This window comes from Apteryx mantelli, chromosome 2, assembly GCF_036417845.1.
Source record: "Apteryx mantelli isolate bAptMan1 chromosome 2, bAptMan1.hap1, whole genome shotgun sequence".
NCBI lineage: Eukaryota > Metazoa > Chordata > Aves > Apterygiformes > Apterygidae > Apteryx > Apteryx mantelli.
The window spans coordinates 149873219-149899002 of NC_089979.1; the positions used below are offsets into that span (position 1 = coordinate 149873219).

The 25784-nt window shown below is 37.8% G+C and overlaps 1 protein-coding gene across 1 annotated transcript in view; it reads left to right on the plus strand.

Moving 5' to 3' along the window:
- ARMC3 (armadillo repeat containing 3) overlaps positions 1 to 21353 on the plus strand; it is a 64933-nt gene extending 43580 nt beyond the window's left edge. Inside the window, exons 11-19 of the mRNA XM_067292514.1 lie at positions 2802 to 3051; positions 4184 to 4320; positions 8078 to 8246; positions 9029 to 9129; positions 10238 to 10333; positions 11838 to 11927; positions 14811 to 15011; positions 18437 to 18599; positions 20841 to 21353. Of these exons, the coding sequence (XP_067148615.1) occupies positions 2802 to 3051; positions 4184 to 4320; positions 8078 to 8246; positions 9029 to 9129; positions 10238 to 10333; positions 11838 to 11927; positions 14811 to 15011; positions 18437 to 18599; positions 20841 to 21050 (1417 nt within the window). The 3' untranslated portion in view covers positions 21051 to 21353. The remainder of the gene's footprint in view (positions 1 to 2801; positions 3052 to 4183; positions 4321 to 8077; positions 8247 to 9028; positions 9130 to 10237; positions 10334 to 11837; positions 11928 to 14810; positions 15012 to 18436; positions 18600 to 20840) is intronic.
- Positions 21354 to 25784: the final 4431 nt, after the last annotated feature.

Genomic DNA, 25784 nt, shown 5'->3' on the forward strand with positions numbered 1-25784 from the left:
CATGGGGCAGGAGGGGGGGACAATGAGCCAGAGAACTCAGAAATACAGTGGCCTTACACACAAAAGTTACATTTTCAGCTGTTCTCCTTTATCTGGTCAAGGAGGGCAGGGCAGGGAGGACATTCAGGTAAGGGGTAATCCAGCAAATCACTGGCGCTCTGAGGAGTGCATTGCAGAGGGACAACTGAAAGCATGGAATTCACTTCTGTGCAGATACTGAAGTGCTTGCATTAAAGTTACTAGTGTTTCAGGAGGATTAATTATTTTAGGTGCAGAACAACACTAAATGAGCCCCTATACCTTTATGCCACACCCAAGCTAATAAACTGAATCACTTTCGGTGTGTAGATTGTTGCCTTTTCCCCAGTTTTCCAAACTGAGGACTATGGCCTGCCCAACAGCCTTCATTACACCCATGCCCTAGCACTACCTGTGAGCTGCCATCACCTTATAGTTGAGGCGTAGAGATCAGGCTACAAACCCAGTCAATCTCTGCTGATTCATTCCAGGTCTACTCAGGTATATCTGCATTCCCCCCCCCCCCAAAAAAAAAAAAAAAGTGGTTCAGAAATGCTTACACTAACTTTGCAGTAAGCTCTGCACCATATTGCCCACACGTTGTGATTATGTGCTACAGGCTGGCATGTATCCTGCTGCTTTGTATCCTATTTGCACCAGAGAGCGATCATAAGCATTCCTGAGGTTTCATGCTTTTATGGATGCCTTGGCAGTCTTTCATAGCATAACTGTTTCCTGCTTATGTAATACTTGTAAGCTTGTGGCTGTTTTGTAATTGTAAAAGTTACCAAAAGATTGGTTAGATTTTTGGTAAGAAGCTATAAAAGTAAGATTTGCAAATCCAGATTTCTGTTATTAATGTGTTGACAGAAAGTTATCAAAACTTATAAAAACAATATGCTCTTCTATTGCTGAAGTGCTTAGTTATGCTTGTATAGAAGTGGGAGAGTTTGTTATGCTTTTGATATAGAAAATGTTTTAAAGTGAAGATATAAAAAAGTGGTTGCAAGGAAAATTTACATTGCCATCTGCGCTTTTCCTCTGCTAACAATATTGCCAACTTTTGTTTAACAAACAGATGAGCCCAAAATAAAATTACTAAGAACAGATAGTAAGTTGGACATATGCCTCAAATCATTTGATCAAATATTATACGCAGACTCATAAGGAAGAAAATTCAATTTTTATATGTGGTGGTGTGTAACAATGTTGGAAAAAGTAACACTGAAATGAATGATAAGACAATGGCAAATATATATTAGACGCAGAAATTAGTGCCCATTGTTTAGTAGAAAGCAAAGTCTTGGCAAGAAGGCAAACAAACATCTTAAGTTATGGAATACCTTATGGTATCTGAAGAATGTAAACTACATTTGTGTTAGCTGTTTTTTTTGCCTAGGGCAAAGAATACCTGAGGAGCTGGTAACCCAGAACTGTATGCCTTTCCAATATGTGAGATTCTGGTTTGTTAGAGCATTGTAGAGTCCCCTCAGCCAATCCAAGTTCTCTCTTCAGGGTCTGCATCAGCTGTAGCTGAGAGTTTACTATCATTATAAGCAATGTCACCAGCTGCTTTCAAATATATACTTTATTCCAGACATTAAATAGGAAATTGATTTTTTTCTTTTTAAGGCACTGTCCAGTTGAGTACTGGAAGCAGAATAGCAGTGTTAGGATGGAGCTCTCATAGGCTGGTTTCTTCTGCTGTGACTGAGATGAAGTCCCACGTTACTGTTAGTTTGGCAGCACATCTGATTCAAGTCATTTCCAAATGTCCCCAGTAGTACAGCAGCCGGTACCTCCAGCTGTCTCCTGCCTGAAGTTACTGTTTCCTCAGCACTGCTGCTTCAGCTGTTTTGTTTGTCTGTTCTCTAACCTCGATCTATGAAGTGATCCTTGAGCCCCCCTTCAATGATCTTCCCTCAGTTTTGTTTGTAAACAGGTGGTTTGCAAGTCGGACTTAGACCATGGCCACCCTAAGAGTTGGCTTGGCCCTGCTGAGGGGCAGCAGCCCTCAGCAGCATGCTGCAATGACCATCTGGGAGCAGAGGGAATATTTAAAGTGGATCTGCTGCTGATAGCCTAGTAATGTGGAACCATGGCCATAGCCAGCCCAGAGCTGTGTGCTGATGTGTCTGCTGTACTCATGCTATCTACATCAGTTCATGTGGAGCTGCACTGCACTGAACTGCACCACGCAGACTTGCTCAGTAAGAATGGCAGAAGTTGCTACATGAGGTTTGTGCCACCCAGGTATCCTAACACAGAAATTTAAGGAAACAGCACAAAGAGCAGAAGTGTGATGCTCTCTGCACTATAATCCTCATCTAAAAAATGTTAGAATGATTTTGGGGAGAGGTAATAAGCTTCTGCAGAGGCATTTGACTGGAAGTAAAGATGCAGAAATTCTGCTTCTTTGAAAAGATGCAAGATTTAATTCACTTGTTTAAAAGAAAGAAAGAATTGATGTCCTAACAAGTTAAAGAATCCAGAAGTCCGTGACTTGTTTCATTTGCTTAGGTTGTGTCTCTTGAGCTTCACAGTGTGAGTCAAACCAACCCATTTATGGCATCAGAAAGAAGGGTTTTCACATTTCAACTTTTAGTTTCAATTTCATACTACAGAGTATATACATCAGCCTTCCAACTTACTTCAGATAAGCTATATTTTATGAATGTTCTTCTTGAAGTATAATACTGATTTAGTTGGTAAATATAACACATCAAGAAAAAAAATGGTTCGAAAATAACTGAGATTTTTTTCCCTCTCCTTCCTTTTACTAGTGCCATTGCTGAGGCTGAAGGAATTGAGCCATTAATAAATACTTTGAGTGCTGAGAGAGATGGAGCCATTGCTAATGCTGCTACAGTACTAACAAACATGGCCATGCAAGAGCCATTCCGTCTAAATATTCTTAGTCACAGAATTATGAGTGCGCTTGTAGGACCACTGCGCTCTACCAACAGCCAAGTGCAGAGCAAAGCAGCATTCACTGTGGCTGCGTTTGGTTGTGATGCTGATGCAAGAACTGAGGTAAAACTACTCTATAAGGTTGTGGTTATTTATAGCATTTCTAAATCCTGAGGTTTGCATTATACTTACCTAGGTTATTTGTATTTTGTACGTCTGTCTTAAATTCCGTTTGTTTTTAGATAGTAATTAATTTTGTGCTTTCATCATAGGCTTGTTCAGCTGAACTTAGCTCAGTTTGTCATGAGATGTGGAAAGGGTTTTCTTTAATTTTTATTTTTGCTGCTGTATTTGCTTTCACTCCGTTCATCTTTTATGGCTTTCCAGTGGCTTCAATGAGCTTTAACCGGGGCTATATCTGAATCCCCATGTTTATGGATATTAAGCATTAAGATTTCCTTCAACTGGGACCATCAATTGTATTTTGAAGATGTTCTATCCTGTTCACCTTCCCTCAGTGTTGTTTTACTGTCCATTTTCAATGCCTGAGTGGCAATGTCTGACTGATTTATCAGATACTGGATGTGACTGGAGTAAATAAAAATATATAATTAATCCCTTGGTCAGTAGCATCTAGCAAGTTGAATTTAGACCTGTTTATCAATGGTCATGGTATTTTCTCTTCATAACGAAGGATGATGCCATCTACATTCACAGACCATAAACTGCAGATTTCTCAAGCATCAAGGCTGTTAATTAGGACATGAATAAGGGGCATAAATAGTCTACCTTTTTCAGTGTCCTTGAAAAGTATTGCTCTGCAAAAATCCAGATGACCAATATTTCCTCCAGCATTTAGGAAAGATGTTGTAGCATAGAAGAGAAAGGATGTTAATAAGATTGTCATACATACAGTACAGTACAAATTCAAATATATTGTGATGTAAATTAGTTGCTAGGAGGCAACAGAACACAGAGCAAGCTGCATACCTCTGCACGGCAGCTGCGGGATGGATGGTCTGTTCAGAAGACAGGTGTGCATTGGACCAGTCTGAAGCTCTCTTTGGCTCCAGCCTCCTTAGAGTTCACAGAAGGAGAAAATCCCCATAAATGGCCATTCTACCAGCCCAGCATAGCTTGTCTACAGGGCTTAAATGTTTCAGAAGAAGAATTTCATAGACTGTTCTTGTTGGGATAAAGGAAATCTGTCAGCAGCAATGTTGTCTTTTTTCTTCTTCTTTATTTTTTTTAATAGTTAAGAAATGCAAGTGGACTGGGACCACTTGTTGAATTGCTGCATTCTAAGAATGAAGAAGTCAGAAGAAATGCCTGTTGGGCTGTTATGGTTTGTGCAAGTGATGAACTAACAGCTGTTGAGCTGTGTAGGCTAGGGTGAGTAGATACAGTATCAAGGGGCAGAGGGAAGATTTTGATGAAAGAACTCTTTCAAAGTTGATCTTTACATATTTATAGCAGAATAACAAAGTTAAGATATGCTTTTTTTTGTAAGCAGGAATTACTTTTGCACCACAGATGTTACAGATGAAATGGTATTGGTTTTAAGTAACAGAAGTATGAAGAAAAATTGCTAGCCTGAAGAGAGAGCTGTCTGTCTGGAATTATAAAAATATATCGTTTCTGTGACTGAACTAGGTTTTACATTGAAGATATGCATATGTCAGTCAAAATTAGGGACTACAATGCCACAGACAAATGAAATTGAAATTAAAGTTTCAGTATAAGTTCAACATACAGTGAATTGCACTTTTTATACAGGGGCTGAATTTGGTTTACAAGCTCTAGTTAACTGTGAGTTAATTGTTGAAGTGTCACATAGAGGAGACTATTTTATTCTTTCTTAGAAACTCTAAGCTTCATATATTAATATCTGAATTAGAAAAGCTATCTTAGATTGTAAGAATTATGTCACAGGGCTCTTGTACGGGGTGACTCTTTTAGTTATTGTTAAATATGTGTAATTGCCCTGCTCCCTCTGCTGGACGCTTCTCAGGTTACTGCATACATACATTTAAACTATCTGCGGCAGGTTCTGCAGGGTCAGAATCTTAGAAATGTAGGTCTGGACGGGACCTTAAAGGTGATGCTGTAAGACTGAATCAGCTATGCTGATGTATTTATATTTGTTGAGTGTGTTTGTAAATACCAGTTCTGAGCAGATTTCACAACTTTCTGAGGTAACCTATTTGAGTGCTTAAGTAGAAATTAGAAGGGTTTTCAGGTTCTAGATGTCCCTTACAATAAATCAATCCAATTACATATTGTCCTACTTTCAGTGGGATTGAATAACCACCTTTTTTATAACAGTTTAGGTTTTTTAAGCTATTGAATTTTCTCATGGTCCACGTTCCTTTCTCATTTTCCCTTTTACGACAAAGTAAAAGCATTGTTAAACTTTTCATTGTTTTGAACTCTTGTATAGTTTTGTCACAGTGTCTGAATTTCTTTCATTTATTTATTGCATTTTTAAGTGCAATCTCCCAACCTGGATGAGATACTTCAGTTGAGGTCATACCACCATCAAACACAGCTCAGGAATTATTTTCCATATCTTGTATATAGCACTGTTCATATTTAATCCCTTCTTTGTGACAATATCAAAGTAGGACTCTAATTTATGTATCCTTCCAGTTTGACAGCATATTATTGATAATAATGCATTAAGCATAGTTTTTCAACCAGTCAGGCACTACTTCATGTTATTTTCATGTAGATCATATTTCCCTGACTTGCTCATGAGTATTCAAGTAGGAATATGTGAAAAGACATATTAAAGTCAAAACATATCTCAAAGTCAAGACATATCTCACATCTACTGCTTCTGCCTATACATTACATCAGTTACTCTATCACAGAAAGAATTAGATTGGCTTTACATGATTTATTCTTGACAAATACATAATGGCTATTTCTTACCATCTTATCTCTTGCATGCTTACAAACTGATTGTTTCATAATTTGATCTAACGTCCTTTGGACACTGAAATTTGGCTGAATGATCTCTGTTATTTCCTGGTTTTTCCTTTTTAAATGTAGATAATATGTTTGCCCTTCTCCACTCTTCTGGGACCCAGTCTGTCCTCCCTGAAATTTCAAAGATAATTATAAGTAGTTCAGAGGTTGCTTTTGCCCATTCATAGAGTCTTCTGGGGTAAGTTTCCTCAAACACTGCCAACTTTGTCTCCTCAGACTTATTCTAGATTTATTAAGCCTACTGTTTCTACTTCCTTGTTAATATTAGTTAGGCATCTACTTTCAACCTTTTTATGAAAACTAAAGCAAAAAAAGGCACCAAACATTTAAGTCTTTTCCGTGCCATCTTTTACGACTTTTCTTCACACATTGACTTATAGGCCTGTATTTCCTCTCCTACTTGTAGCATAGGAAACATTTCTTTCTTTTCAGCCCCTGAATAGTTGTATCTTGCTTCGTTTGTGGGTCTTTTGGGTCTTCACTGACAAAAGCACGTCCACGTTCCCATTTCTGTATGATTCTTTTTTTGGTTTTCGGTCCTTTGAGAACTTTTGATGCAGCCATATTTGTCCCTTCCTTTTCTGCCTGTCTTTCCTTGACATTAGGATAACGTGCCATTGTGCCTCCAGTGTTATCTCTATTACTGTACTCATTAGACTTGCCTGCACTCATTTTCCCCATTAAAATTCTTCCACTTATCATCTTACTTGCTAATTTCCTGAGCTTGTTGAAGTATGCTTTCTGACAAATAACCTGCAAACCTGAATAGAACCTGAAATAATCTGTTCCACTATTTTCTCCCATTGCTATCTTCTTAAAGAGAAGGCTGTCACTTGCCTATCTGAAAAGCTTGTTCTCTGGAATTCCCTTGACCTGCCTTCAGAGGTCTGCATTGTCAATGCCCACAGCTGAGCTTCCCCGTGTAGTTCACAGAGGGAAATGGGCACTCTAGAGGCACAGTTCACCCCCCCCACACACGTACATACATATATGTGTGTGTGTATATATATGTATGTCTATATATGTATATGTGTGTGTATTTTATAACCATATGTACTTTATAACCAGATATAGATACATATTTTTATATATAATTTTATGTTTACATTATATATCTACATTTATACAAATATGATAAGTGTGTGTGTGTGTGTGCATATATATATATGTATATATATAAAAATCAGTTGCTTACAATGTGAAGAATCGTGCCTTAGATTCCATGACTAAACCACTACTAACTACATAGACCTTTTATGGGTGGGGTGGGTGTTTGCATGTGTGTATACACACACACACACACACACACACACACTTGCATATGTACACATACACACGTGCACCTGCACACACATATAAAATCTCCCTCTTTTTTCTGTCTTTCAATTACTAAACAGCTCCAAAGCAGCAGCATGCAGTGCCTCATTATTCTTTCCTCCTGATTCAGTTTCCGTTATTTTCTTAGTGAGCTTCTCCCAGGTTTCTCAGCTCAGAAGTTATCATGGGTTTCAGCACCAAGAACAGCTTGAGTAATTCCTGTCATTCCGTGTCCCCACATAATTATCTGCTTTGCCCTCCATGCTGCAAAAGTGCTGCCGTCCTGGTCATGCTGACACAACTGTTGGGGTGGCCGTGCTATTCCAAGTTTAGCAAATCTTTGCCAGCTGCCCCTCCCCCATGGCCAGTAACAGTCATAAAACAGGAAGATTCACACATTTCATAATACAAAACTGGAACTGGTAAACTGCATTATAAGCTGGAGAGAGAGATATTCCCTGAATTGTACCATACGGTTAGCTCTGACATTATTCCTTTACTCTGCTTTTATATTCTCCTTATTCTCAAGTTCTCTGTAGTAGCTAACATCTTTCTGATAAAAGGTTGGCTGTGGCAACCTGTCAGATCCTTTATGTAACTAACTGTTTAACTGTCTAAAGGAATTGCTTTTGCTTTGGAGCACTGCAAGGCATTTTTTCTCCTCTAGAGAAAGAATTGTAGGTAGCATAGTCAGCTCCTTGCTGGCCCAGGGGGCAAGAGGCTAGGACTTGGAAATGAATCTGTGTCTTGGGCTCAGTAATGCTGAAAACCAGCTCTGAACTGTGTAATAACAATTAGCTGGTACTTAATGATGACTTAGCCTTTGTGTTTTGTTGAATAGGGCTTTAGAGATCCTAGAAGAAATTAATCTGTCAACAGGGCACAAAAATAACTTTAGTGAAGGAGCTCTGGAAAAGCTACTTGATAACAATCTCTCCCAAAAGTACAGCCAGATGGGTTATTTATCATCAAGTAATATTATTACTGATGGATTCTATGACTGTGGTCAGGTAAGCTACTTTCAATAAATTATTTTACTTAGAAGGAATAAAATTTTCTTACTAGTTTCCTTTGATTATCTTTTCCCATGGGGGTGAAACCTCGTCATCTTCATGCTATCCCACAGTCGGGACCTTCTTCCCAACCTATGTAAGCTTTGCAACTCTCCTTTCCATTTTTGGATCCTTCCTCTTCTGGTCTCTTTCACTGTAGTACACTTAATACTAACCTGACACTTAATGGCCCATGGGCTTTTTGTTGTGTGTTTTTTTTTGTTTTTTTTTTTTTACATAAAGAAGTAAAGAGCTCATATTTTCACCTTTGTCACAACCCTTTCTCTCACAAAGCAGTATTTATATAAAGACTGACTCCACTGTGTGCTGTGTTTGATTTAAATTGGAGAAGGCATTTTCAAAATGCCCAAATGAATGGGAAATACCAGTCTTATTGAAAATCAGTAAAATACGTGCTACTAAAGCATTTGGTTGCTTTTGAAAATTCCATTCTAGATTGTAAAGTCTTCAGAGGCAGGAACATTTCTTTATTCTAGATCTAAGATGACATATTAACAATAATTAAAAAATAAATTATTTATAAACCATCTTCCTTAAGCAAATTAATGAAGAAGTAACTGATTTCATATATTTTGAATGTTTTTAAAAGTTCTTGTATATACTATTCTGTTAAAGATTTGGAATTTTAAATAACGCTTTAAATATCTTTTAAAGAATGTATTTTCTGTCCAACTTTAGAAGAACAGAACAACTGATCTTTTATTGTGATTTTCTTGTAGGTACAACCTGGAGTGAAATTTTTATCTTTGGAGGAACTGAGTAAACAAGAACTTACTGACCGTCGGGCCATAATCTTCATTAATGCTAAACCACAGAGCATGTGAGTCACAGTTGATCTGGCAATTTTCATTGCAATAGCTCACCTTTTTCATCTTTCCACCTTTTCCACTCTACCCACTTTTCAAATAATACAAAATTACTGTGACGTTTGTATTGTGAGAGATATATTTTAATCCCAGCACAGTGCTTCATGTCCCAGGAGACAAGAGATTTGTATTTTATGAAATAAGAATTTTGATAATTACTTTTTCTCTAGATAGAAAAGATTTATTCGGCTGAGTTGGTTTTCTTGGAAAACTTAGCCATTAAGTCTCATTCATATAACAACCTTTATTCTGGATGGTGGGACATCCAGTGTTTTATTAGTTATAACAAAAGTTAAGAAAGGTTCATCTAAACTGGCTGTCAGTATGAATGTCAATGAAAACTCTGATTTGATGAACTTCTTGTACTGACAAATACATGGAATTTTAAGCAAATCATCCCAAGAAGCAGGACAAAGCCAAGCATCAAGCTTTCAGGCTGCTTTCAGTATTTGTAGTACAGTAATATAAAGAACCTATGTGCATTTCTTCTCTATTTAAGTTGAAGCCAGCCTAACAAATCTTAGATTTGAATGCAGGAAGTTGGTATTTGGCTTGTTTAACTAGAAGTCATTTCCTCTAAACAGTCTTACAGATCAAAGAATGTTCTACCAGTATTTTGCAAGTCCAAAACCTTCTTCTCTGTCAACACATCACATATTTGGTTTACGATATCATTAGCTTCCCTTTTAAGATTGTACATGACACTGTAAAGATGTCTGAGAACATCTATGACAAATTAACAATCCACACTCTTTGTTGATTCCTAAAGTTGTCTTTTACTATCAAGTTTTCTTTCTTTGACTTTGATACAGCTTCTTGCCTTTGTACCTTGTCAGCAGTCTTACTGCCCAGTTACTTAGGTATCCATCATTGGTAGCCCATACTTCATTTTTGACCCCTGAATGAATTTCAAGTTTACTAGTTGCTATGTTATTTCTTACACTCCTGGCTTTCTTACAAATATATTTACTGTCCTTTAAAATTAGAAGTCTATTTGCTTAGCTTAATATTCAAATACTTATTTCTGCAAATAATATGTAAAAATATCTTGTTCCATTTCAGTGTGCCTGTAGTAGAGGAAAAGGCACAAGATGCATTTTACGAACACACTAACTTGTCATCTTCTATTTTAAGACGAGGCAGTAGAGAAAAAGCCAGGTATGGTCTGGAGATTATACTGAACGTCAATGCTCTATTATTGTACTAACATCAGAAATAGAATTCTGATTGAAAATAGCGATAGATAGTTTCCATACTGAGTAAAATTGCTCAAATATAGTGTTAAACATATTTTCAGAGTCTTTCACCTCCTAATTGCAATAAACTTCCTCTGTCTATCTTAGTAGTTATTTGTCTGCCCTCCCCATGCTGTATTTGATCATCTCACAATTATTTAGCTGTTTCTCCTTTCAGTATCCCTAGGAACCAGGGAAATGCTGTTATTGTACATCTTGAGAACGAAGACATAGGGAAATTAGGGTAGAATTTTTTCAGTTTAGAACCTAGGCCCACAAAACTTCCTGTGCTGCCTACATGTATCCTTATTTCTAGATTAAACTTCTGCCAGTAAAATTCCATAAGTGACTAAAAGCTGAGAAGGGCATGCCCAGAACGGACTCAATTTTGACAATGCTCAGTCTAAAAATGCCTGGCTCATGAAGAACTCCCTCTGATCCATACATTAGATACAATCCTACTTGTCCTTTTCATGCCTATCTCATGCCATGAGATCACATGGGCATGTTTGCCCATGCCACATATGTCAGAATCGTTAAGGCTGTGGGAATTTCATTTCCTTCTTTTACAGAAACAGGATTTGAGCCTGCCCCTCCCACCTGCATGTAGCTGATCACATGATATTCAGCGTATAGCTGTCTTACTCTCTTTTGTTGTAGCTATTCACTAATGAAGAGATACAAGGAACAGAGCATTCTGCTTCAGCTGCTAGGGCACTTCTCTGAGAGGGTGGAAACCTAAGTTCTAGTCCTGGCCGTGACGACTGTTAATATAAAATACTTAAACCTTAGTTTGTTAAACTGAACCATGGTCTTCCAATTGAACCAGTAAGTCTTTATGCAAAACAGTAGCACAATCATGACCACAACCAGGCCTTTCAGAGAAGACTGGAATTCCAGGGGGAACATTCAGGATTTTGAATCCAGTCCAAATAGAGCCTCCTTGCAATCAATGGGATGGTGCCTAATCCTTGATAGGAACATAACCTACAACCTCTCCTCAGTATTTCTGTTAGCTAACTTAAGGAGTTTACCATTTGTCATGCTGGTTTCCGTGGATCCCAGTCCTGGCTTCCTAATTTTCCTTGTCTTATGGTATAGGAGGCCTTGGCCACACCTCAGGGCTGTGAATTCTAGTCAGTGATGGGTGTTACAAAAGGCTAAGTGCTACAGGACTTGAAAAAGGGGAGAGACTGGATCCTTGTTGTAGAGGCTGAGGTACTATGTTTTCAGTTTTTAGCTTGGAGCTCATCCATGAACTATGATACACTACCCTCTGTACAGGCATTCTGTTGATAGAGATAGTTGTTGATTTCTTACACTGCTTTTATATTTGCCTGTGCATACATATGTGTGTGTGCTTGAGAGATTAAATTTGCAGTAAGAAAGAAAAGAGAAAATTGGAACCTGTTTTGTGATTTCAATAGTTTAATGGCATCTCCAGTGGAAGAAAAACAGGAATTATCTGGACGAAGGTCTTCACTCAACAAAGGCAGCACTAGAGAGAATGGCTTAAGGTATTATATTATGAATTATGTACCTATAGGTTCATTTAGAACTGAAATGCAAATTGTTGACAGATGATAGCTACTGAAATTGTTGACAGATGATGGCTACTGACTAGGAGGATCTGAATTTCTGACTTAATTCAGGACCCAAATTGTAAGTTTAATCTCCCTAAAAGTTATAAACTTACAAGGCAGTCATCTACCTTTTGTTAGTTATTTAGACTGCAAGCACTTCTGGAATTCAATTTAAATAATTTTATATTAGAAATGGATCATGTGAATCACATCATTGTTTCTTACAGTGTGAGGTGAAGATACCCTTGAACAGTTGCTTTTTAATGTAATTTATGTCAATTACACAGTAAATGACTGCACTGTTAGGAACCATAACTTTTGGAAAGCAAAAAAAATTGTATTTGGAAAAAACAAAAGCCTGGCTCAATTTCCCCAAAGAAAATTTGCAAGGATACAAAGACATCTTTCTTCAAGTATGAAATAATTGCTTTTGAATGTCATGATCAAGTTGTATGATTTATAACCCCATTGTCATTCATTTTGAATCCATAATTCATATATCATTATTGCTACTAATTTGTGAGATATATGGGAGTTACTTGAAGGTCAGTAGCTGACTCCAAGTCTCAAAAATGCTTAGACTTTTTCCTAAATGCTTTTTTCCTTTGATTGTATGTTTCTGTTTATCACTATTTTGCAAAGTACCACTGAACACGCAGTTTAAAACCATTGTTTTTGAAAAGTGATACTAGTTTATGTAAACTGAAGTTGAAAGCTAAGAAAAGGACAGTTATAATAGTCTGCTGGAAAAGTTTGAAATAGATGTAGAGGAAGTGCCTAGTAGATAGTTTGACATATATTTGCATAGACAGATAGCATACTTTTGATCAAAGAGTTGCATATCTGATATATACATTGCCTGGGCTAAAAGATAATCTTTAATGTGGACTGATGAACATGCATTCCTTCTGTGCTATGTTCTGATAGACCATTTAAGGAAATACTTTCCAGTGCTCATTTACTCCTTTTCTAAAGATGGCCAAGATATTAAGTTATGCAAAAAGGAAACAAAATAGGTGTCATAGCGGGCACTATGACAGCAAGTTCACGGTTCCTTACGAGATAAATATGAGACAGACATGATGGATTGAAGAGTTGAGCAGTAGGGTAGGAACAAGTGTGGAAGACAATCTTATAACAGCCATTCCACCAAGGAGCAGAACACAGTCATACCTCAGAGAAACAAGAAGCAAAAACCAGAAAATCATTCTTCGGACCTACCCTTCTCAAGTTTTTTTTCTTCCTAAACACTGCAAAGAAATAGAATAAGAGTGGTTCAACAGTAATTTGAGTAGACAGAACTAGAGAACACATTTTCCTGACGTAGCGCAATGATTGAACAGTGCACTTTTCATAGGGAAAAGAAAGTATTGGGAGGATAAAAGGGAAAAGCAGCAGAGAAAGAGGGAAAATGATCAAAGAACAAGTATTATAACATTTGCAGAAGTCTGTTGTTTTGAAAACCTGTTAAGTGAGACACCAGAAATGCAGAAAGGGTTCTTTTTTTTTAACAGGTTATTCTCAACCATGATGTATAAGAGTTTAAATGTGGAAGTAGGTAGCTGTTTAAACTAACATTATAAGGTTCCCTAGTTCAAAGCTATAGTTAATAGATTCAAATTAGATAAAGAAAATTGTTTGTCTGCTGTTTTAAGTTAACTAATAACTGGAACAATTTATTTAAGAGAGTGGTGAATTTTCCATAATTTGAATATTAAATCTAAATTGGTTGATCTCCTAAAATGTGCTTTATGAAATCTATGAAAAGGGCTTTTGGTGAATGTGACAAATCTCAATAAGGTAAAAGAAAAGTTTGCAAAGTATTCTGAAGACAAATTGCTTGAATTAAACTACTGATAATGCCATATGTCCTTCTGCTCCCAATTATGCTTTTAGTCCTCAGAGTGCTGAAATGTGTTAATTGTAAAAAAATTAAGAATAAATTGAAGAGCATAAAATAATGATAATGTGCCCTGAAACTATGTTCTCTGGTGGTCTTTTTTCTTTTTTTTTTCCTTCCAAGAATGCCAGAAGTATTATGGATTTTAAAAAATAAGCCAGACCTGTTAGAGAAAGGGAAGAAGATATTTTGTTGTATTTCAAAGTAGAATTATTCAGGACCTATACTGAAAAGGCCTATGAAATCTATTCAGGGTCACAGTCATCTTTCAAATCCTGAGCTTTAGTGGAAAATGTAATATGTACAGCAAAAAAAAGTCAGGAAAACATAGATTTCTTATAAAATCTTTATCTGATAAGCCATGCTGAGTTTGCAAAATACATGGACTTATAACTACATGGACTATTGCTTGGTATGTCTTGTCAATATTTCAGCCATGGTGTTGATAACAGTTTTTCCTTTATTTGAAGTCGAGATTTCTATCAAGTAAAAACTCATGGTAATTTGTTATTTTTAACTCTTGACTGTATGCAAACTGTAACAGTCTAAAAATGTTTCCTATATACTCTCTAAAAGCTTGTTGCAATTATTATGTAGCTGTACTTAGGTAAGTGTCTTCTAATGTAGATAATTCATATATGGGAGAGGCATATCAGAACCATAGACAAACGTCAAAAGAGAATTAACAGGAGTATTAATATGGAGATAGTGTCAAGTGGTTCCTAACCATCTCTTCCTTAAGTATTCTCTAAAGCTTTGTAGATTTTGGAGTATTCAATATCAGGAGAAAAAAGTTCCCATACCTTTCCCTCCAAAATCAGTTTGTCTAAAATGTCCTGGTGGAGAACTACTCTGTTAGAATCCGGACTTCAGAGACTACAGTATTCTAAAAAAGGGTATATTGTTTTCTATGTAAGAAAATGGAAGGGGAAAAAAGAAGAGGAAAAAGTGAAAGAAGATGATGTTCAGAGTACATTTGAAGTCCAGGATGAAGTAAATCTTGAAAATTCACATTGGTTGCCACCACCTGACTTCATTTTATTGGATTACATTAATGATGCTTCCAAAACAATTCTACCACTAACAACTACCTGGAAACAGGTTGTGGCTCTTGCACAGTGAGTACTGAATTGTATTTTCATAACTAATGCAAATAAGTTGAATTGGTAAAGGAACAATTTTCTTAACCTAGGACAACATTTTCAGATTTGTTATTTTTCCTATCCTCAGTTGGAATCCAAACCAGATTCAGTCCAGAATTTTGACATCATTTTAGATTTTAAGCTTGGTGTTTCTGATTTTATTGCAATTAGTTTAAATTTTTAAACAAAGCATCACTTGTGACAACAGGGTGTGAATTGCTCATTTTGAAAATATTCATATAGATGATTTCAGTTTTTTTGACATTTTCAGAATGAGAAATTTATCTGTACTGATCCTTTTCAAAGAATATTTCTGATAAACCAGCTTTTCTAGCATTTTTATTGTAAAATTCCTTGTTATTTCTACAAATGAATATATAGTGAAGACTATCTTTAAAGTATTTTAAATATTTTTGTTGTGTTAATTTTTGGGTTTTTTTAGAGCAGTTGTTTCATGAAACATGCCCCTCCCACTCCTGCTCACATTCCATCTATTTTGTGATAATACAGGTTGCCTTTATTCTTGCTAGTGATCTTGGCAGTGATAATGCCCTGAATATTGCTGAACAGCAATCAGTCATTAGGAAAATAATTAATACTTCTTTTCCCCTGAATTTTAAAACAAATGACTAGGGGGAAACAAAGTCATTGCTTTGTTACTGCTATTGCTGTATGTCCCAGTCAGAAAATGGGTGCTGTGAGTCAGTCTTTCTGTTGACTCCACTGGCTTTTGTTTGAGGATCTAAAAACTGACCCCAAATGCCAAAATTCTCTACTCTACTGGGTAGAAAGTTCAAATTCCCAGGAGATGCCTTTTTAATTCCATGCACATGGAATTTTGTACAATTTGTCACTGGCTATGTGCATGCCCAGTTGTGTAATGTAGTAAGTGAAATACACCAGGTTATAATAAACTAAACATTGTCAGCGAAGAAAAAGGTGCTGTATTAGAAGATAATAAAATTCAAACACTTAATGCAGTATGTGTTTGTTTCTAGTCAGCAGTGTGATCTTCAGGTGTTGAGAGAACTTTGTGACCTTCTGACTGGACCTTTCCTGCCCTGTGCAGATTGCTTGTTTCCTCTCCACCTCTTCCTTCTTGCACCTTCACAGGCATTTCGCTTCAGCTTCGTGCAGTGCCTGTCCCTCCTGCTCCCCAGCCCCTTCACATTCATTCCCCCTCAAGGTCTCCACTCCTTCCCTTTCTTTAAGCTTCATACTGGGGCATGTGGCTGGCATACTGGGCCCCTAGGTGGGGAAGCAGCTGGAGGGCTAAGCCCCACCTGGGGCTCTGGCACACAGCAGGTTTCTTTTGAGCACAGGACTCCTGTGCAGGGAGGTGGCAAGCCCCAGCTGAGGCACAAAGCCATAGTGTTTCCTTTGCCCCATGACCCTGCATACCCCGTGTACCTGACTGCTGATCAGCTGCACATGGTATGTATATAATCAAGGAATAGGAGAGGCCCAGGCACTGCAGAGCCTAAATGCACGAGATGAAACCCTAGCCTAAGACTTGATGGTGTTGCGGCTTTTGTGTATTATATCCTTTCCCTCTCTTATGATCTTTCTTGCTTAGCTGGTTTTAGTACCCCTCAGGACAAGAACTCTTTTGTATTTGATCTTTATATAGTGCCAAAAGCATGAGACATTTTTCCAATTTAGTTTTTAGGTGCTACTATGATTAACATCCTGATATTTAATAGTGCCAGAACATCAAATTGATGTGTGGTATAATGTGATATGTGTACAGACTATTGTTATCAATGTGGGATTCATTAGTTACATTGACTGCTCAGTCTGGGCACCAGTCACTGTCATCTCCAAGAAGTGTGTCAGCTTTCATCTTCTCCTTAGTTTAACCTTTACTTACTATTTTAGCAGTTTTCTGGTTGGCTCCTCCATCTGGGGAGTTTGGTGTCAGATCCTGCTGAGTCTTACAAAACTTGTTTGTTCTGCTAACCCTCATTTTTAATAAAGTGGTCTACTTCACTGTGAGGAATGACTTTTCTGTTGATTGCAAAATTTGACAAGACAGGTCTTCATCTTTAACTGTTCAGCTGCGTATAAATCATGCCACCTTTCTGAAGGTGGAATCCATAAAATACTATTTCAAATCCACTCTTCAAACACACCAATGAAATCTTTGCAAACACATAATCCAGTGAAACAATCATAAAAAACTTAAGTAGGAATGCTTTCTGTGGGATTTTATATATATGTTCCATCTTAAGCTGCTGCCAGAATAGTGTGTGTTGAATATAAAGGGAAGGAGGAGGCAGTTGCAGGAGTCCTCGGGAGCCTGGAGGCTTAAACAGCATTTCTGCCATGATCCCAAGGGAGAGAGCCTGCGTAGATTAGGAAACACATAATAGTGCTGGCTGCATCTCCTTTTAAACAAACCCAGCACATCTTTGCACACATACTGGAGACGTATGCATGTTGGCTCAAGAAACTTTGCTCTCTTTATTGGGGGCTGCCTCCAGGCACAAGCAGCACAAGTGAGTACTTGGAGCCACCCCACTTCTTCAGGCTCACCCAGTAGTTCCCATCTTCAAGATGCTGTGCCTTGCCTGCTCTGGGATAACTCCCTGTGCCCGTGCTTTTGCTACCAGTAATTCCTTCGGCCCTAGATACTGAGAAATAAAGCCCCTGAAATTGCCTTGCAGGTACTGTGAGGGCAGAACCTGTTTGTAGAGAGTGATGCAGGAGGTGATACTGAATTTTGCTCCCTGCCTGAGGCAGTGGTTTATGGCTCCAACCTCAGCTCTGCAACACTCTGTGCAGTGCTACAGCCCTCAATAACACCTGTGCCTTTGGCTGGGGACACTGTGAGGGACCAAGGTATTTACATATAGGGGCCATGTAAAATATTGGCTTTGACATGCGAAAGTTGAAGTACCTTTTCTGGATGCAGTTGCTTCCATGAGTTGGGATTATTACCTATGGCTTTATTTTTGTCATCTATACTTTCATTGGCCTTTATTATTATTTCAAAAAACTGATAGGACTGCATATCGTAATAAATAGCTCATGTAATCTGTTAGCTGTAAAGATGGATGTTAGCTTCTGAACTACTTCTTCATTAAGTTGACTTTTTATTGATAATTTTCTACGAGTGCTTGGTACTTGCATTGCTCCTCTCCAGAGTTTCTGCTAACAGCTGGTACACCTTAAGACTGACAAATCTGAATGACCTGAATCATGGCTATCTATATTTAATAGTGAGCATATTTAAAGTACTAGTTATTAAATTAAAAAAAATAAAGCACACATAACAAAAGTATTATGGTTTTATAAGTCATTCACTTATTGATTCTATACATTTCATTTTGCTGATATATTTTTGTGATAAATACAAGAGGAATTATAGATTTAATTGATCTTGGTATAAACTGGAACAGGTTTGTCGCAAACAAGATGGGTGGCCCAATTGAAAGAGACAGACTATATGACTTCAGCTGGGAACTTCACATAAGTGAAATAGAATTTGAACTGAAATGCAATACTGTGCCTATTGGGAAAGTCAAAAAAGGAACATTCTACCACAGGGCTTTGCTTTTCAAGGTATATTAACATTTATTTTGCAACATAACACTACCTTATTTTTGTTAAATGGATAGTATAAACTAAAGTACACTTGCATCAGTATAATATAATATTTATATTCACGTAAAATCTTTTGTATACATTTAAGTCATTTTTCACTGGCAAAATTGATTTCCCAGTCAATGAAAGCCAGCATTGCTGCTTTCTGTAAAAATCCTTGTTGTCATTAAATTGTCTTAAGTGATATCAGCAGAATACTTGATAAATGGCAAAAAGCCAAAATATTTGATTGGGAGTCAAAACATTTTACATTTTCTGTAAACTGTAAAATATTGAATTATGCAGTTTCCTTCTTTTCATGCTGCAAATGTAAACTTGTTGGGACAATTTCTAGTCGGTATCTATCTAGTATTCTTTGAGAGCATATTACAGCTTTCATTCCGTAGTTTCATAGCCTGGGAAGCTTCAGTCCTTCTTCTCTCTTCATGTGTAGATGAACTGATGCAAGCTGCTTATCTGTCCCATCCTTTTTCCTTGGCTGTTGGGTAGCTTGGCTTTTTTCCACCCTTCTTGGGTGGAAAGGTGTCGCAAAAGGAGTGATGCACTTCACTTGTAAGAGGGAAGCAGCACTACATTTATTGCAGTAAGACAGCGACTTAACAAAGTTCAATCGTGAATAAGAACGATTTAATGAGGTTTGATTGGCAAGATTCACTCAGTTATTCACTGCATGAAGGACAGGGTCAGATGCGTGCGCAATGGAGACCCTCCTGTTGAGTCACGAGGTTCAGACTGGACCCCCTTGCTTTCTAAACTCCTGCAGAGAGGAGCCTGTGTGCGGCTGAGTCTGGTCCTAGTCTCTGACTTGGTCAACGGTTTATGTCTAAGGGATTATGTGCACAATTAGTCAGAGATATAACTCAGCAAAGTTTCGCAAAGTTCGCAAAAGTTCAGCATGCTATTAATCACTTACCGAGGATCTGTCGCAGGTAAGGAATCTCTCAGCCTTGAGGAGTAACCTTGAGAGGCGTCCCTGCTCAAGAGGAGGTTCTGCAGTGCAGCCCGCTGCCATGCAGGAGCGCTCAATGGGCTCTGGGCTGCCCCCTATTTACGGGGGGGAGATGATTGACTCATAGTCATATCTGCATACTAGACAGGCCTTAGCTGATGCATGCTCAACTAGCCACTACATATGTGCTGTTTACAGGGAGGTCATGTTGAGGAGGAGAGAGCACATCGGTGTGGGGGGAAAGGAGCACACGGTCACAAAAGGAAAAGAGAAGTAAGGCCTATGGCATTAAGCATGATGGACCTAGGAAAGAGCACACAGGAGCTCAGAAAAAGAGCACAATCCTAAATTTATGATATCCATGGGGGGAGAAAGTTCCTGACTTACTTTGTGGCTGATACACTTAATTTGTGGAGGGAGTGAATTAATTTTACTGAAGCAACCTCAATATTCCCTTCCCCACCACTGCCCTCTCACCATAATGTCTCACAAGAAGCCTTTGTAGGGATTGTCTCTCTAAAGCCACAACAATCTAAGCAAGGGATATACTTGTGCATTTGTAACATGTTAAAAAACTGATTTCATTCCTTCACAGCAGAAGCGTTCTGAGAAAGCGATTTTGTAGCTGGAAACCATTATAATTGTGTCAGTGATCCTGCAGCACGCAGGAACTGCAGGTGTTCCATCTAGCAGACATTTGCCACATGTTTCATTGCTTCACACATCAGCAAGGCTGAAAAGCAAGCGGTATGCTTCAGAGTCAAGCAGCAACCCTAAACTTATACTGATAAAAATGTTACATTTTAACACTTAATATTTCATACTCAGTATGTGTGTGCAATGTACCTAACCTTGTTGCTTGTATGGACAGTTCTTTAGAACATTATTCAGAAATGAGTCTTCCAACTAGAAAAAACATTGCGGGGTACTGTGGGTGCTGCAGTTCATTTGAGATCTGAAGGAGTGGCTGATACACAAATGTATCAGTTTCTGAAAAGAGTTAAAATGAATATTTTTTATGCTGTACATAGAATATGGTAGAAATAATATTTAAAAGCCTACAATTTCTAAGCTGAACTGGCAATAAAAATTTGCAGTTTGGGACACCTTAGAGATTTACAAAGTCTCTTTCAAGAAAGCCCTTGGCCTTTCAGGTATTTATTTTCTTTTTAAGCATCTCCTGACCTTGCTGTATATTGTAAAGGCAAAGTATATTAACTGTGATTAACTCCCTTTTCTTTCTTTTTTAGGTGATAGCAGACAGAATTGGCATTGGCTGCAGTTTAGTTCGTGGCGAGTATAACAGAGCTTGGAATGAAGTTAAGTTGGTTGATGACTCTCCTCAAGGAATAGCTGGACTTCTGCTTCCTCCTCAAGAGTATATTGTAGATCTAATGTTTGAGCCAGGCTATTTGATGAAACAAGGAAGTGCGGAGGCAGATCACTACAAATGTATTTAATCATCATGCCAATTTCTTTTAAAGATGATTTCAGTGGTAATATTTATGAAACACATGTTTTTTGGGGGGGCGTAGCTATAAAAAAGAAGTATATATTTCTATATTCACTTGCTGAAAGGTGTTCTTCAGTTTCTAAGAACTCAGTATAGGTATCTGCTTCTGGTATGTGGTCCTAAATGTTGAATTAAACAACATATTTTAGGTCTCCAACTTCAACACTTTGGAAGTTCTGCTCATTTTGTGATACTGTATTAAGATTAAACTGTAAAAATATAGAATAAAAATTGGTAGACCAATAATATTTAGTATGTGTTAACATTATAATACTTATTAAATAGGTTTGAATTATTTCCAAAATACGGTTTATTCTGTTTTTCTTACGTTCCTTCAGCTCCCATGTACATTTATGGGACTTACACGTCCAGGAAGAGAGACTGACATCTTGTAAAATAATAAGTCACCTAAAAGCAATTACACATTTTTTTGTGTGAAATAATCCAAGAACTGAGAATCAGACCTAAGGTAATAGTGTACCTTCAGCCTCTGTAGAAACATCTCACTTATGTTTCTTAGAACTTGATGCAATTGATAATTATGGATAATAATATACTCTGGGTGAAGGTAAATAGTTTGTTTGGCTCAGAAAAGATAGATGCCTGTTAAGTTATTGCTTGCTAGCTCCCTTTAAATTCTTCACTTTTCACTTGAAGATAAAACGGGGTCTGAGAAGGAAGCAGTTTCAGACAAGGTATGTACGTGTGTTTCTTAGAGCTTTTGGTAACAAGGTGTTGCCACAGTGTGGTGGTGTATCTAAGAGAGGTAAAACACTAGCTAGAACACTCCAGTAAATCCTTTCTGGTGAAAGATTCAGAAATGTACTGAAAAAGCAGAGTATTTCAGGGAGTACCGTTATCAAGTGAGTTTAATGTAGAAAACTGACAAAAAATCCTGTACAAGTTAGGGCAATGAAGGCAACATTGTGAATAAGTGAATTTCAGATGACCAGAACAACAACGTTACATTTACTTCCTGCCCACCAAAAATGTGATAATGAAGTTGGGGCTCTGTGTTCATTTCGTTTTTAATGTTTATGTAATCAAGGTCACTTCTATATACTGCTTTGGTTTCAAGAGGTTTATATCTGTTGTATTCATTACTGCTTATGAGCAAGATCCCACTGCTCCCTTTCCTTCCTCCATTGACAAGCAGCATGATTTCCTGGTAGCCCTTTGGGGAACATTTTATCTTCTTTTGTTGTAAATTGACTTATATGGCCTCATGTTCAATTTTTAACCTTGTGTTCAGCAATACTCTGGACATCAGAATGGAAAAGAACTCTGGAAACAGAATGCACAAGACACTGGCAGAAGTAGGTGACAGGCTCAGGATGTATTTCTTATCATTGCTATTTAGCTAGTAGAGGACTGATGAAAAGCGATATGTTCTCACTGACAGGTATGATGGGATATAGAAACCTGCAACTTTGAAAGTGCAGTAAATGGAAATAAAACATGAATTCATTTCCTACTCACTATCATTTTGTATAGTTTTCCCTACCTTAGAATTTCATTATTTTGTATTGGAACCATAATGATGAGGTGTGACTTAGTCTTTTTATTTGAGGAGGTCTTGAAAAACAAAGCTATTTCAGTTGTTTCTGATAAAAGTCAAGGCAAAAAAAAAAGACAAAATGTAAGTTTCTTCAGAATAAAAAAGTGGAAAATGCCATTTTAGACATATAAGCTCATTTAACATAAAATGATTAGCTAAACAAATGAAAAAATAGTACACAGCCTTGTATAATGCAGACTTTGATGATCCATAATGTTGGATGGGGATAGTTTTGTCTTTCACAGTTTTTAGCTTTGTATTAGCTGAGTCCTTCCACTTCAAAATTGTCGTGGACTTGGGTGCCAGAAATGAGATCTAGATAGAATTTAAGCACTTTAATCCCAAGTTGTTGTTTTGAAAACTGCAGTTCAGTTGCCAAATAACTCAAGAGACACCATACTTTTGTATTTGATGCTTTCCAGGCACTTGCAGCTGTGCCCCTGCCCTGGTCCAGAATTCCCCCAGCCTTGACAAGAGCAGCCCAGCTCACATTCATTCCAGATCTGGATTGAAAAACAAGATGTTCTAAAGGTTTTGCAGGGCTTAGCTGGGTAAATATTTCCAGAACATGCCCAGCATGCATCATTTGGCTTGGGCTATGTATAAATGAGGTGATTGCCCACCTTCTTTTAAAAAACAGATGAAAGAGGGTCTCATATTTCCTTTTATATAACAGTTCAATGGGCAGGTCGGTCACTCAGGAAATAGGAGGACTTAGGTTCAATGCCCTCTTGAGCATGAGCAAATCTGACTGAGCCTACCTAACTGCAGGTTGTATTCTAGCCACTAGGCACTCTTCATCCCTCTTGCTGAAGCTCTGCTATCACGTAGAAAATACATAGTACAGGATTAACAGGACTACAGAAAAAGAAAAGCAGAGCAACCTCCTCAACCTAATGTTATGGGTGATAATTAGTTTTTTTCTTTGGGAAAGAGAGTCCTGGTTTCCAGTGCCTGCTGCCAGAAGTGTTCTTGTAGTTTTTTGAGTGTCTACTGTAATATGTAGAAACTGTACCCTACCTAAAACACCTTCCTGGTTAGGCACTCTCCCGAGAGGGGAAAGGCTCCTTTATGCTAAGACAGGAACTGAAACGAGGTCCCTTCTCCCTCTACTGGGCACTTACATGAAAGTAGGCATCAAGTTCAGCTGTGCAGAATAAAAACCAAATAAAACTTACTCAATTTCTTGAAATACAGGATACAGACACCTTACAAAAGGACTGCATTCTACTGTGGAGTGCACCTGCCTGTTTTGTTTAAGTCTGTTATTGGATATATCCCTAAATGTTTGATTTTATATCATAGGAGAGCCAAGAGAAACTCAGAGGGGACAAATGCTGTTCTGGAATGCAGTACAGTCACATGCATGCATGCACCTGCAATTCATTATGATAGAAATGAATGTTGTTTTTAATTTGACATGGAAAAACACAATGTTTAATATATAGCAAATTTGCATATCATGAAATACAAAATTGGGCTGTGTTTATGAAAGGTCAGACGTGATTTTTACCTTTCTAAGCAATATGAACTGGCAAAGCAGTAGACTGAAATTGGTGGTGCTGTAAATGTGATTTCACACTGCACTAAAGCTTTGGGTATGAAAGAGTCTAATGCTTTGACCCTGCACACATCCCTGTGTTTGCTTGTTCTGTGCATGCAGAGACCCATTATGGCAAACGGGGTTCTAAATGGGTAAATTTAGGCTTTTCAGATCAGTTTTCTGGCTGAGATCATTTCTGAGGGGTGCTTTTAGTAAACAGAGGCACAATAGCTAGCTGCGGAAATGTTAGCTTTTTACACACTCCTTTTTTATTTCTTTGATGGTGATTATAATGCATTTCAGCTGTATGATGGAAATGGCATCCTCTGTTTTTCCCCAGAGCAGGTGCAGAGACTGTACAGGTTGCTGGCAGCAGTGGTACCAGCATTTCTGTGCTTCCCCTGCATTGCCTGTGATCCTGATCTGTATGAGCATTCAAGTTAGCTCATGCTTATTTTATCTTTACTTTAGCAGGGAACAACTGCTGTGTAATTTATAGAGTTGATACATTTCAAATACTTTCTGATTACTCTAGCTAAACTACAGCAATGGCAGAAAACTGCCAGTATGTCACTCCCTCAAACTGTGTGCTCCCTTGCATAGTAGAAATTGAAACGAACTTTCTCCAGTAAATCTCTATATTGCCAATAACATGGTATTCTGAGAAGAATCCAGGGCCTTAAAGCAAACAGATGTTTCTTTTCAGATCCAAGAGGAACTTTCTTCTATTTTTTTTGACATCCTAAGTTGGACTTCAGGGAAAAACAGACAAACAAAACCTCCTTTGTAAGTAAATACAAGTTTTGAATGGTGACATATTATTTCATCCATAGCTCCTTTGCCTGAGTTTGCACCTCTTCTTTTACATGATTCATTTCTCCATAAATTGAGGACCCTATCAGTGCAGGGTGTCCAAATGTAGGCTGGGCAGAGGCAGTAGACTTTCACTGGCTAACATGGCAACTCAGTTAAGATAGAAAAGTGCATATTCATTATATTCATAGCTCTCCCTCTGGTTTATACAAGGTTTCTCCCCAACAAGTCATGGCAGTATCTCTCTTCCTTCAGTAGACTGAAAATAAACAAAAGCAGCCCCGTGTACTTGAAGCCCAAAGACAGCGTATATTGAAACCTTTGTACACTCCATCACAGCGAGGTGGAAGAATAAAGCATAAGAATGGCCATACAGGCTGAGGCCAAGGGTCTGTCTAACCAAGTAGCCTGTCTCCAACAGTGGCCAATACAGCAAATGTTAAGAACGTGGCACACACACATCTCCAGGATACTCTGTTAAGGCCAACAACTTGCAGTTTAGGGATTTTCTATGTGTCTATGTGTTTAATAGCTCTTCAAGTTTTCTGCCTTCACTACAGTTCTGCAAAGAAGCATCTCCTTTTATTTATTCTGAACTTGTCATCTGCTGGTTTCATCTAATGCCTCTTCATTTTTCTGCCAGAAGAGACAGTGAACATTCATTCCTTAACTTAGCTTCACCATGACTTGTGATCTGATGGCTCTCCACCCTATCTTCCTTCAGTGTACTTTCTGGGATGCGAAGTATATTTAATCACTCCTTGTAC